General features: G+C 42.8%; 1 protein-coding gene across 1 annotated transcript in view; it reads left to right on the top strand.

Moving 5' to 3' along the window:
• Positions 1 to 14,285, top strand: part of LOC118108008 (SH3 and multiple ankyrin repeat domains protein 2) — a 96,069-nt gene that overhangs the window by 13,304 nt on the left and 68,480 nt on the right. The window contains 4 exon segments of the mRNA XM_047340084.1: positions 3,568 to 3,719; positions 4,186 to 4,353; positions 6,078 to 6,194; positions 9,575 to 9,652. Of these exon segments, the coding sequence (XP_047196040.1) occupies positions 3,568 to 3,719; positions 4,186 to 4,353; positions 6,078 to 6,194; positions 9,575 to 9,652 (515 nt within the window).

Raw genomic sequence — 14,285 nt, 5'->3', positions numbered from 1 at the left:
TAACACAGAATGTAGAGGTTTCAGGTGTTTCATGTTACAGAAGAATAACAGAATGAATCCTCAGAGTTCTGCGTCTGAAGAGAAGCTTGGCAATAATAATACAAACACATCATCTCACAACGTGCACACACACACAAACACTGAATGTGCTGCAGAGCTCGTGAACACAATATAGTGTTGCTCTCTACGGGAGCCTCAACAAACACAATCATAAAACACTGAGTTCAGAGGGAGCGATGCTACATGTTGAGAACCAGAGAACCAGGTTCCGTTCAGGGTGAAGATGGAGGAACAAAGTGGCTCCGGTGGATTTTCACCTGTATTAAGAGTCAACGAAGGGAAATGTGAAATCAAATAAAGTGTTTCAGAACACGTCAAATGTAAATTCTCAGTGAGATGCAGCTGTTTACAGAAATGAGCTCTGCAGCGTTCAGGTGGAGCTGCAGGACGTAACCTATTCAATCAGCTGTGGAGATCACATGTTTTAATGTGCAGCACATTGACTTATCAACAAAAACTCTCTCCACATCTTCTCGTGTCACTTTCCAGAGAGATTTGTCTTTTTCTTTCTTTCGTCGCGTGTTAGAAATCTCGCTCGCAGTGAATCCTGCGGAGAATCTCCTGCTGTGTTCACATCGGCTCGTTCGGAGATTCTCCAGAGATTTTACTAGGAATTCCTGGAGCCTCTCACTCGGACATCTGCGTTCTCACATCCAGAGAATGTCCAGTGCAGGTCTGAAAGCAGCTTGACAGTCTGAGATCTGCAGAACCGACAGGACGTTTTTGAGGCTTTTAGTTCAAACGAGCAGGAAGTCGGGTTAAGAGCTGTGTTTCCTGAGTGCACGTGAGTCACGGTTCAGCTGCACTGGCACATGGAACAGAAAAAACTGCCTTTTTTAAAAAGCAGAAGGATTCATCCTCTCTGAAGAGGGTCACTCCCTGGTTTTCCTTCACAAAAAATCTCCGGACTCTCCCCTGTCGTCTGAAACAGCCTGAATTTGAAACCTCATTACAATCATTTAATAACCGGAGCTGGTTTAAGTGCTGTTGACTTCACCTGAGTATTAACGTGATAATTATGTTTATTTATGACCGTTTAATGAAGAGTGTCTCCGCGGTGCAGTTGCTCTTAACAACGGCCAGTATCGAGTGGACGGAGATTGGCCAGAATAAACAGAATGAATGTAAAAAAGGTCTACAGAGAGTGGAGGTGTAGTGGAGAGAGGATTATTGAGCAGAGAGTTGAGGTCGTCTTAATGGAATCTGAGAGCTGGCGTTAAATTTGACGCCTTATTGCTGAGGCGGGCGCAGGCGTCCCTGCAGATTCAGACGTGTTACTCAGCTCTTACCTCCGATTGATTTGTGCTGTTGAGGCAGAGCTCAGCAAAATGAAATACAAACTGTTCTTTTCTTCCTGCTGCTCATTTTGATCCGTGGTAGAGGAGCTGATGCTGCTTTCAGAAGAAAAGTGGGATCGTCAGTGTGATTTCTTTTCATCCTGTCGGGTCACGAACGTGTTTGACCACTTCCTGTGTCATGGTGGTCCAGCCCGTCGCTATAGAAACAGATATTTGACCGACCAACCAACACCACATCATCATTTTAGCTAAAAATACAAAAGGAATGGAAGAGCCGCTCCGAACTGGGAATAGTGACGAGGAAAATAGAGACAGAGTTGCATTAACATTTGCATTTATTAATTTATATAGTTGAATAAAAGGGTTTATAGTTCATGAGTGAGATTCTACGGAAGCGTATTGTATTCACTTGAAAAAAACTGAAAAACCCTGATAGAATGTGTATTTTGTTTTATTCATTTTATTATTTTCAATTTTAATACTTTTATCAGGAACATTATCCTGGTGAACAATAAACATCAAATGTGTTGTTTTTAAATTGTTTTGTTATTTAAAAATTGTGCAACAGACAAACCTCATATAGCTCAGGTACAAAAATGATTTGTTTTGATCGACTTGATTTATTAGTCAAAGTAAGATTGTTGAATATGTTTGGAACCGAATCTTAGTTTTATAAATTGTTAACAGATCAAATAGACAACTTCCACTTGCTGTGAAAGTGCAGCCACATACAGAGGAAACACATTAATAACCTTAGGGCAGGACTTTCTTTGACAGAGTAAAAAAAATTAATATATAATAATAATAATCTCAGAAAAACAGAGCTTTTTTTTTTTTCAAGTGAATGCAATACGCTTCCGTAAGATTCGGACACGTCTGACTGTTTCGATTATTATTATTAAGTTTTGACTGATCAGACAAATTGACCTATTTTTATAAACCTACTGAACATCAAAGCAAAAATAAAAGCTGTGGAATCTGAGATGAAACAGATCAAAGGCAGTTTAGCACTTCAAGTTCTTTACTTTCACGTGTTGATACGATTTCCTTTTACTTCCCTCTGCGACGTCATTCACACGCTGCAGCTTCCTCTGCGTCTTTAACCTGATTCACATTCACACAGTAGCTTCTTCGTCTCACCTCTTCTTCAGCCTCTTCCTGCAGGTGAGCACGGTGTCACTCAAACGTACACACATCCACCACCGAGCTGCCGTGAAGAGACCGAAAAAGATTCTGTGGCCTGGAGTCAGCTGAGGTGCAGTTTGTGAGCAGGGAAAGTGAAATGTGAGCCAACTGCAGGAAACAAGCCCAAAATAGACTTTTATTTTATTTTTAAGTGAAACACAGGAGGCAGCTGGGAGCCACGTTTGAGACTCACAATACGACACAATGAGCCAAGTCACTTAAAATGATTCTCATACATTATGTAGCTTCTGGAGCCAAGGACGGAAAATGAAAGTGAAAACAAGTCGGTCGTGATGAGCTGCAGTTCTCTATTGAGACTGGAAACCTCTGATCAGCTGTGTGTCTACAGAACAATAACGTATATACAGACTTTCAGTTTATACATCATCACATCTCAGATTGTTATAGCTTCAGATGAAGGACTCGTCTCTGTCCTCGTCTTCTTAGATCGATCATCACATCCTGAACAGACTGGAACAGTTCACTTGCATTAAAGGAACCGTCCTAATGTGGATGAAATCTTATTCATCAAATCAATTCCAATTTGTACAAATCAACTAAGAATCATCTGCGAGCACCAAGGTTAATCATGGGGTTCCCCAGGGTTCTGTGCTCGGACCGATTTTATTTACCTCACCATTAGGGAACATTATCAGGAAACACTGTAAATTGTCATTGTTATTCAGATGATACTTATCTATAAAACCTGAAGAAACTCATCAGTTAACTAAACTCGGTTTTAAGGACGTAAAAACTTGAATGACGGATATTTCACCGTGATACTTTCTCAAATTAGCTGAGTTTCCAGAAAAGAAAGAATGATTCATGAAATCCTCGACAGGTGGGAGCTGGGTTATTAACAAGATAACATTTACCTGTAATCAGAAACAAAACTTAAAAATGAAAGCAGACTTTTCTTCAAACCACTGTTTTAATTACATTGTGTTTATGAGTTTATCAAAATGAACAGAAAGATAAACCTGCTGCTCTGGGTTCAAACTTGTGTCGTCACATCTCTTTGTAGAGAGTCCGCTGACCTTCGCCGCTCACCTGGACGGCGTCGTGGAGCTGATCAAGGTGCTGAAGAACGGAGGAGCTCACCTGGACTTCAGGGCCAAAGACGGCATGACCTCCCTCCACAAAGCTGCTCGGTCCAAGAACCAGGTCACGCTCATGGTAACAGAACCACGTCCTTCAGCCCTCGTCCTGCTGCACGCTGCTGATTCCTTCACGTCACAGTGAACTGACGCTTTCCACATCATGTCTGAGGTTGTTTTTGCAAAAATAAGCAGCGTCAGGTTTTTTCCAAAGTTTACAGACGTGACATTTAACATCGAAATGATAAATAGACGAGCGCTCTCACTGTTGATGTGACCTTGAAGCCGACAGGAGGTTTGTGTCGTCACTGAACAGCTGAGACCAGCGAACCGATTAAATCACTTTTAATAACAGATGTAAAATTTCAGTTTTCCCCTGTTTGTGTTTTAAACTTTTGTAATTGTGAAATTTTAATCACTTGTCATTTGTGTTTGGTGACAGAATAAAGCTTCATTATTATTTGTGTAAAAAAACTGAATTTGAATGATGATAATTCACATTATTCCTGCATGTGTGCCCCCCTCACACACACACACCTCCTCAGACGCTGCTGGAGCTCGGAGCGTCTCCGGACTACAAGGACAGCCGTGGTCTGACTCCTCTGTACCACAGCGTGGTGGGGGGGGGGGACCCGGGCTGCTGCGAGCTCCTGCTGAGCCACCAGGCCTCCGTCTGCTGCCAGGACGAGAACGGCTGGCACGAGGTTCACCAGGTAAACACCGCCCGCTGCATCCAGAGAGGGTGCGTTTGATTTTACCGCTGGAACAGATTGTGTGGAGGAAAAAGTCGTCCCCGTCTGTTTGTGCAGCTGTTACCTGCTGAGGAAGATGAAGTCGTTTAAAGAGAGTCACCCTGCAGCAGTGACACACACTGCTGTGTCCCTGTGTGTGTGTGTGTGTGTGTGTGTGTGTGTGTGTGTGTGTGTGTGTGTGTGTGTGTGTGTGTGTGTGTATCTCCTCCTGTCGAGTGTCGAGTCTCTTCCTCTCACGTCTCGTTTCAGACGTGATAACAATCATCAGTCTCAGGTCAATGAGGACGATGCTTCTACTTGTAGAAAATCTCCTCCTCCTCATCAAACAACATGTTATTAACATCCTCAGCTGTAAATTAACGATAGAAATATTAAATCCATGTCTACGATAATAATTATCTATTTATATATTGTTATATTGTTGTTTGTCCAATCAGATTTCAAACAACGTGTTGTTTTTACGTGTTCAGATCGTTTAACTCATCTTTACAATTATTGCATCATAACAAGGATCAGGTTTGAAATGAGTATTTGAAAACGTTAACTATAAAAACACGTGAATTGGATAATTAATGGTGTTTGAAGCTTGTGAGACACAAACAGTTTGCAAGTGATTAAAGTAACAATTAACAAGTTGACATTAAAAACTTCTATTTTGTGTTGATGGTAAAATTAGTCGATTGGTTCATAAGTGACGACGTCAGCAACTCAAATCGTGTTGCTTTATTGTCACAGACTTTCCGAGTTGTTCTTCCAACTTTACTTGTTGTTCACATGAATTTTACCAATGGAGAAGTCCGATTATCTGGACACCACGAGAATTCAGTGTTAGAAAGCTCTTCACGATCACTACTGCACCGACTCTGGATCCAAACGACGTCAGCAACGCAATTAAAATGTCGCCGCTCGTATCTGAGATGTTTTGGCTTCGTTTCTGGTCATTTGCATGACGGTAATTTGCAGTTTCTTTTAATTTCCTCCAGGAGATAAGTAAAGCACAGGATTCCTCCGACATACACTGTGAGACGGTCGGAGTTTCAGCACTGAAATGTGAAAACAGACTCAAGTTAAACACTAAAACACATTTAGCCTGATGTTTTCTTCTCTGGCTGCTTCACTGCTTAATGTGAAACACTTTGCTCCACAAGGAGCCACTTCTGTTTCTGTCTTTCCTCCGTAAGACTCTGAGAGGAGCTGTAATTAGGCCATTTCCAAAATAATCCCCCCTCTGTTTTATACAGCTCTCTGGCATCCCCCCCCAATCATTAATAGGATTTACAGAAAGAATTGGCTCATAACAGCAGAAACTCGAAGGCCGGACTCTGTCTCTAATTGTCTGTTCCTCTCCGACAGACTTACTTTACATTTGTTTTTCTTGAAGTTGTATTTAAACTCTCATGCGTGTTATTGGATTATTTTAAGCGTCCCTCGGCACAGGCTCGTCTCGCTCCGTCTCTGGACGACAGGGTTCAAACGGAGGTTACGGCTGCTTCTCCACCTCATGTTCTCATCTGCTCTGCAGCACACTGACATCTAGTGTTAGAGGGCTGCAACTGCAACTACTGGCTATCAAAGCCTTGTACTTTACAGTGAATTGATTTGTGTGTGTGTGTGTGTGTGTGTGTGTGTGTGTGTGTGTGTGTGTGTGTGTGTGTGTGTGTGTGTGTGTGTGTGTGTGTGCGCAGGCTTGTCGTCATGGCCACGTGCAGCATCTGGAGCATCTGTTGTTTTATGGAGCAGACATGAGCGCCCAGAACGCCTCCGGAAACACAGCTCTACACATCAGTGCCCTGTACAACCAGGTGAGTGACGTGTGTGTGTGTGTGTGTGTGTGTGTGTGTGTGTGTGTGTGTGTGTGTGTGTGTGTGTGTGTGTGTGTGTGTGTGTGTGTGTGTGTGTGTGTGTGTGTGTGTGTGTGTGTGTGAGATGAATGACAGCACCAGTATCGGATTGACCTGGTACTATTTCCAGATGCTTGCAGCAGTGATACTTGTCGGGAGAAATGTGGAGCATCATCCTGTCGCATGATGAGAAACTAAATATTATAAAAGTTAAAATGATGATGGATCAGCTGAGTCAGAAATCTGAACAAACATATAGAGAATAAATCCTTCACAACATTTTATTCTTTACGTTTAAAAGCTGGAAGGGCTTTGTTTTTTAACAGTTTACTATTATATTCTATAATTGATGATGATAATAATAATTACTTCCCACATCAGTATCAGTTTGAACCCGAGGCTGCGTCGCCTGCTAGTTTAACCGTTTATGGTGATTAGCGTCAGACTGCGGCTCTGTGGCTTTTCTCTGGGGGAATCTTCAAGCTGCAAATAGATGAGCAGGATGAATAAGATGCAAACAGTTCTGTCTCCTGGGAGTCGGAACAAAGATCCTGCAGAGTTTCAAACAGAACAGGAAGTGAACGAGTCCGCAGCTGGAACAGCAGCGTGAGGACGGAGCCTCTCACGCTGCTGAGTCAGCTCTGAGACAAGAGACAACGTCAAGTGTTGTTTCTTTTAAAACATCACGAATAATCAGAAGAGTTAACGCTGTTTGATCCAAAGACACAACGACATCATCTACTTCCTTTAAATCTTCATCAAAACAGAGAAAAACATTCAAATCAACACATCTGTTTTCATCTGGAACCAGCAGCTCGGTGATCATATCTATGAACGGAGCAGATCATAGAGATAAAGACGATCAGGCTCCACAGATCAGCTGCTACTGGTTGTGTTGAGGGTTATGGTTCCCTGAGGCAGAGGTGATGATAAGATGGCTGCTGCCTCTGAGCAGGTGGATGGAACCTGATTTCATTTCACTGTTCCACTCGACGTCATGAAGATGAATCTCTCTGACTCCGGTGCAGATTGTTACATAAACACTTGATATTAACATTTTTAGTTTTTATTATGATGCTATACGTTTGTTGTAGTCACATCATTTTCTTCTTGTTAGTTTATAGAGAATAAATCTGAGGTGTGTTTGTATCAAATTAAAAAATGTAAATAAAAACTCACTTCTTTCATGGGATTTTTTGATCATATGAAAATAAAGAACTAGAATACCTCAAGGGACGATATCTCAATAACACCTTCAGGGAAGTTCTTCGCATTTCTTTCACTTTGAGTCTCAGAATAACTGATTCGATTTTGGTAGTTGAAGGTCAAAGGTCAAGGTCACAAATACAGTTTTCTTAATGACTTCGCTCATCAAACCCGAACACAGGCGTTGAAACGTTCTTCTCTGCCGAGGTAATAAAGTCGTGTTTGTCCGTTACCTGAACGTGCAGAGGAGAATGGAACCATCTCACAAACCTCTTAGTCAACCCGTCGGTAAACGCTGCAGCCGCAGGGCAGCGGTGACCTCTGACCCTTGTTTGTTCAGCCGGTCATCTGAGACCATGAACTCATTATAACTGGAGCGAAGCCAGTTCCACGCAGATCTGCAGCTGTGACCCCGAAGCAGCATCACACGTTCATAATTCTGCTTCTGAAGCAAATGAACCGTGTGTTTTTCACCTTTATGACATTTCAACATCCTCCAGTCACTGGTCACAGAGATTATTATGGAATATGATGGAGGAGGTGCAAAGAGGGAAGAGCTTCTGTTTCAAGATGCAATTCATCAAATGAATTATTGTACGATTCTCGTGTTGTTAACAAGCAGTGAGCTCACCGTCGCCCCCTGGAGGTGTAAGTTAAGCTTAGAATCAGAGTAAAACATGAGAAACGTTATTCAAACAGAAGAATATCAACTGTATTTCTATATCTCTCATCTGAACAATGTTACAATGGGATTTACTAAATCAGGGGCCACAATTTACACAGAGGTGCACAGCTGCTGACTGAGTGAAGTGCACGTTGGAGTCAGAGCATGTTTATTGTTCTATAGCTGGAAAACAAACAAACTCATCATTGAATATACTTTGAATTTGTGTTCTTTAAAAAATCTTAAGAAATTAAAATTCTCAACAAATTGTCAAATTCAATGTTTGAAAGTAATTATTGTTTATTCAATAAAAAATGGCCACTGACGGTTCAGGGCACTGCTGCGGCCAATCAGATTCCAGCTGGGTCCGTCCCTGGATCCGCCCCCAAAACATGAGAATAAAATAATAAAGACAACATGAGAAACAAACAACATCTTTTTAAACCAGTTAAAATCAGCGTTAAAAGGCTTTTCTATAAAAATAGATTTAACTTTTATTATCGTTGTCATTTGAGGCTTATTTTTAAACACTTCGGCACTTTCGCTGTTCTCTATCGAGCGATCTGCCTTCACAACAATAAATACCTGAGACGTTTCCACGACGTCCGAGCTTCTTCATCCTGGTTTCTCCTCCTCCTCCTCCTCCTCATCATCATCATCATCATCATCATCATCATCATCATCATCATCATCATCATCATCATCAGAGTTGTGATTCTGTCTCCAGTCTCTACTTCTAATTATCTTCTGAAACACATCAAACTCCTCTATATTCATAGCTTCATTATAAATGCAGCCTACGTATATATATATAGAATAAACATGTGTTGGGATTGCTTCCCTCCAGATGGAGAAGCATCACGAGTCTTAAAATAAGATGTGAAACATGTCGGCTCGGAGATGTTTGTAATTCTAACAGCTCTGCTCTCATCACGCTCGTGTTTCAGAATCTGTTTGAGACTCGGAGCGTTTTTTTTTTTTTTCAACTCTCAACAGCTTATTGTGGATCTAAAAACAGTCTTTATATTCATGTGTGTGTGCACGGTACATGCGTGGTTGAGCACTTTGTGGGCGATTTGTGCAGCAGATTCAAACCCCTCAGCTCTCTCCTTCTCTCTCTCTCTCTCTCTCTCTCTCTCTCTCTCTCTGTCTCTCACTCCCTCGTTCTCTGAGTGCAGCAGTAGATCCACTCTAACATCCAGCGAGGCTCCATCCTCATACAGGTTCTACATGTTCTGTCTTTCTTCACATTCCTGTGTCAGCGCTGCGATGTGCAGACATTCAGCCTCACTCATCACTTCCTCTTCCTCTTCCTCTTCCTCTTCCTCTTCTTTTGGGGAAATTCTGCTCACGTCACTGGAAGCTAACAAACCTCTTTTCTCCTGAACAAAGTAGGAAAGTGAAAAGATTTCAGTGTTTATTTAAAAACCTTCTGTCGCTTTTATTCTAACTGGCTTTTCTTTCTCGTCAGGATAACTGTGCCAGAGTGCTGCTGGTTCGTGGAGCCGACAAAGAAGTGAAGAACTACAACAGCCAGAGTCCATTTCAGGTAGAAAACACACACACACACACACACACACACACACACACACACACACAGACACACACACACACACACACTGATCTTCACTCCTGTTTACAGCTGATGGATTGCAGCTTCCGTCGCAGGGAAAACATTTATAGTAGCACGTAGCGCTTTCCCCGTCCCATTTGTTGCCATGGCAACAGTGCAAAATGGTCAATGCCAGTTGTAACCAGGGATTGCAAATGTCTTTCTGGCCAATATTAGATTTGTTTCTGTCCAACTATAGCTTACAGGAGAACTGAGAGCGAGCATCAAACGTCAACAGCGTCTGTTTGGTCGTTTAGCTTCTTGCTCTCGAGCGTCAAACTGTAGATCGTCTGCAAAAAGACGAACGTGTTTCATTTGACGCTGAAAAACAACTTGAGCTGCGACTTTGAGTTTAAACCTTTTTTTAATTAACATCAAGAATCAACTTGACTGCTGCCAGAAGGTTTTCACCTGACGATATAAAGTTCAAGCCTTTCACATAGAAGAGAAGCAAAACAGCACAGGGAACACTGGTGTGATTGTGTGAGAATGTCACATGAGCTGGAGTCACATGTATGTGCGTGTGCATGTGTAGGCTACATGTTTGTGTTTGTAATGGCTGAAGTGTGAATGTTTCAGCAGCTCATCCATTCCAGGGAAAAAGAAAAACCCCGGCGGCGCTAAGAGCTTCCTCGCTGCCATGATTGACTTATAACCTACGCCTGAGCTGCAAAAGAGCAATTTTCAGGCGGGCGTTTATGAAAGGCAGTCCCACGGGGTCCTCGGCTGTCCTCCACAGCCACTCCAGTGGAGCGCTGCATGAAGGGAAGAACGCGTCAGGGTGTTAGTCAGAGTTCGAGCGCTCAGCTGCGGTGGAAGGTTTGTGGCTGTGGCCTAGATTTCATCTGCGTTTCCATGTTGGCGTGAACCTGCAGCTTCATTCTTCTCCACGTGACGCTCGGCTTTCAGGATCAATAATCTGCTCGACTGCGTTCAGAGGAGTCAGAGTCACTGACCGTGTCCGATGCTGTTAATGTTTGTGGTTTGATGCTTAAACACATAGATTAATACAAGAAGAATAAAAAGACAGAATAATAACGTGATGCTGAGTGAAATGAGCTGTTCCACTGTTACGCAACACAGCCCGCAATCTCTTCAGGCAGGTTAAATAAGAGCAAAGGGACTTATAGCACATGTTGTTTGTTAATAATAATAAAATATCAATCAGACTTAATTTGAGAAAAGAAATAAAAACCGGATGAGCCCACCCATCCACTCACAGAGCAGAACAACATCAACAGGAAGTGAGGAAACGCTGTCGTACATCTCAATTTCAAATGAGGAGAGGCACGTAAACAAAGATAAAACATTTCAAAACAAAATACTAACAAAGATTAGAAAAGCAAATATAAAACAATATAGTTGTAAAATAGATGAAATGATAAAATACCAAAAGAGATGTGAAAAGGAAAAATGAAGTAGAACCAGAGATATAAAGTAAATAATTGAATAACTTGATAAAATAAAATAATAAGGATACATCTGTAAAACTGTCTATAAGATGTATAAACAGATAATAATTAATACGATCATATCATGATGATCTAATAAAAAGGTCTAATGAACGATATTAAATAATTGTTTGATTCCTAATGTGCAGAACATATATAGGAGAATCATTTTTCATCACTTTGAACCAGTGGAAGGAAACTTTGTGGGAAACAAGTGAAACATACACACACACACACACACACACACACACACACACACACACACACACACACACACACACACACACACACACACACACACACACACACTCACAGATGTGTTGTATCGGAGAACAACACGCAGCCACTACACGAGCTGTGGACTCTCACTCCTCCGAGTGCAACAACTCGCTCTCTGGCTCTTACTATCTTTATCACTGCTGCACTCTCCACCTACACACGGAGCCCGACGCAGCAAGTTTGTGCCTGTTCTCTGAGAGCTCGGCATTCTGGGAAATGTAGGAGACGAAAGCAGGAGCAGGCGAGGGAAAGAGGGGATGAACTACAGTGTGTGTGTGTGTGTGTGTGTGTGTGTGGAGGAACTTTATAACGTCAGTAACATTCAGGAGTTTCTGTCTCAGTCTCTAGTTTCAAGTCTTCTTCAAACAGCTGATGTTCATTTAGTGAATTATGATCATTTAGAGTCAAACAGACCATAAAGCACCGGATGTGTTGGGGGTACCACAGTGTGACTGACAGCTGGTACCGTCCAATGGGAGCAGGAGGCAGGTGGAGGTGGGCGTGCAGTGATGCTGCTGTAACAGCCTCTGCTCTTGTGGGAAGACATTTCACAAGTTGTTGGTCTCTGGCTGCAGAGATTTGCTTCCGTTCGTCTGATGTTGGATGATGAGGCTCATCGTCGGTGCTGTGCTGAGGTCAGAGGTCAGAGGTTAAAGGTCAGAGGTCATCTGGAAGAACAGGAACAACTCAGTCAGCCTCAGCAAAGGCAATTTTTGAATGTGCTTTTTGGAGGATTTTGTGTATTTTCTGTTTTGGACATATACAGAAAGTCCCACAGTACAACAAAAGGAAGAAGAATATGAGCTGAAGCACAGAAAACTCCCATGATCCTCCTCTGCTCTGTTCTCTGGACAGAGATAAAATTAATTTTCTTTCTTTGAACAGTCGCCTCCAACATTTGGTCAAATCCTCTGTACTTCCTCCAACTCTTCTCTTGTCTCCTCCGTTCTGAGCCCTGTTCTCCTCTGAGCTTCTCTTCCTCTCTACAACCTGATTTACTTTCTCTCTCTTTTTATCTCCACGTTCTTCATTTCCCATCTTCACCTCCTCTCACCTAATCCTCTCTCCACTGTTCATTACAGTCACTTCCTCACCCTCTCTGTCCCGCCCTCTTCGCCCTCTACACATTTTCTTACACTTCCCGTTGACCTTGGCACGAACTCGTCGTTCAGACGCCGATTCTCCATCTGTTCCTCTCTCTGCCTCAGTTCAGAGCCAACAGCGATGTGTCGTATATAGTTCAGTGTGTCACTGTTCAAATATACATGTAAGAGGCCAGATTCACTCAGACCTTTATTTTCAGTGTAGAAATAAATCTGTAAATTATAACCTTTAGTTGGAAGCTGGTTCATCTTAAACCGCCAATGAACAGCTGAGGTTCAGTGTCATGGCAACAGTTGCTGAGGCCACACCCCCATGACCACCTCTCATTTCGAGAAGAAGAAGAAGAAGAAGAAGAAGAAGAAGAAGAAGAAGAAGAAGAAGAAGAAGAAGAAGAAGAAGAAGAAGAAGAAGAAGAAGCAGCTGCAGTCGTCACCTCGGACGATATAATGTTTGAACCACAAGGACGTTCATTTGGCTCAGTGTGTAGTACTGTGTAGTACTGTAGTACTGTAGTACTGTGGAGAACTGTAGTACTGTAGTACTGTAGTACTGTGGAAAACTGTAGTACTGTTGAGTACTGTAGTACTGTAGTAAGGTAGTACTGTGGAGTACTGTAGAGTACTGCTCCTGAGGGTGCTGATGCTGCTAGTAATACCATCATGATGTTACCATGGCAACCAAATTAGGCGCTTCATTCATTTCCTCCATTCAAACAGAAACACTACTACCCCCCCAACCGACAACACGCCCACGCCTGACGCCGTCTGCAAACCAATCAGAGTCAAGTACAGGTAGACTGTTCAGGATTGTTTCTAACTGATCTCAGTTCAGCTTCACTCTTCAGCTGCAGCTGGTTGTGACAGTTGAAGCTGACTCTCAGTCAGTTCTTCTCACAGGAGATGGAACCCACTCAGCAGAGTCACAGAGAACAGACGCTCAGGGAGAGAAGGAGGAAACTTTCTCCTGCTTCACACTCAAACATCAGTTTAATCAAGCTGCTGGTTTAAGGTGAAAAAGTTGAAATTCACATGATCTGATGGAACAAACCTACGGAGAATCATCCAGACTCTTCGTGGTCTTTCAGCTCCTGGTTTTAGTTCCTGCTTCATTCTTTGAGTTCTCATCCAGCAGCTGAGGAACAGCTGAGGGACAAACTGAAGAGTGTGGTTCTGCTGATGTTCCTCTGGGCTCCGCCTCCTCCCCCCCGTTCTATACACAATCATTTGTCTCCATGACGACCAGAGGAGAGCAGGACGAGAATGGATGTGGGGGTGGTGATGGTGGTGATGGCAGGAGTGGTGGTGGTGGGGGTGATGGAGGATGAACGGTAATGAGAAACTGTGGCTGCGATCCCTGATTCTTATTGGTTAACTGGTTTTTAACATCATCAGTGACGTCTAGCGCCCTCTACTGCTCCGCGTGGTCTCTGAACTCCTGAGCCACAGCAGAGGTGAGGAACAATCTAAATGATGTTGTTGATTTGGCTCCGATTAAAATCCTGAATCCAGAGTTTCAGCTGTGACGTCATCCTGAACATCCAGGCGAGGGGCGGAGCCTGTAGAGCGGCAGGAGGCAGCGTCGGCCCTCATCACCAAAAGCTCTGGAACCTCCTCGTGTTTCCAAGTTGACGTCTTCGTCTTCTACGTGTACGGCTCCTCTTCTTCATCCTGAGATCTTTGTGTTCTTTGAATGGATGAAGTCAGTTAGTTTCACAGCAGCTGATCAGAAGATGATGT

The sequence above is a fragment of the Hippoglossus stenolepis genome, chromosome 1 (genome assembly GCF_022539355.2).
Source record: "Hippoglossus stenolepis isolate QCI-W04-F060 chromosome 1, HSTE1.2, whole genome shotgun sequence".
In the NCBI taxonomy this organism is placed as follows: Eukaryota; Metazoa; Chordata; class Actinopteri; order Pleuronectiformes; family Pleuronectidae; genus Hippoglossus; species Hippoglossus stenolepis.
This window is presented reverse-complemented; position numbering and strand designations above follow the sequence as displayed.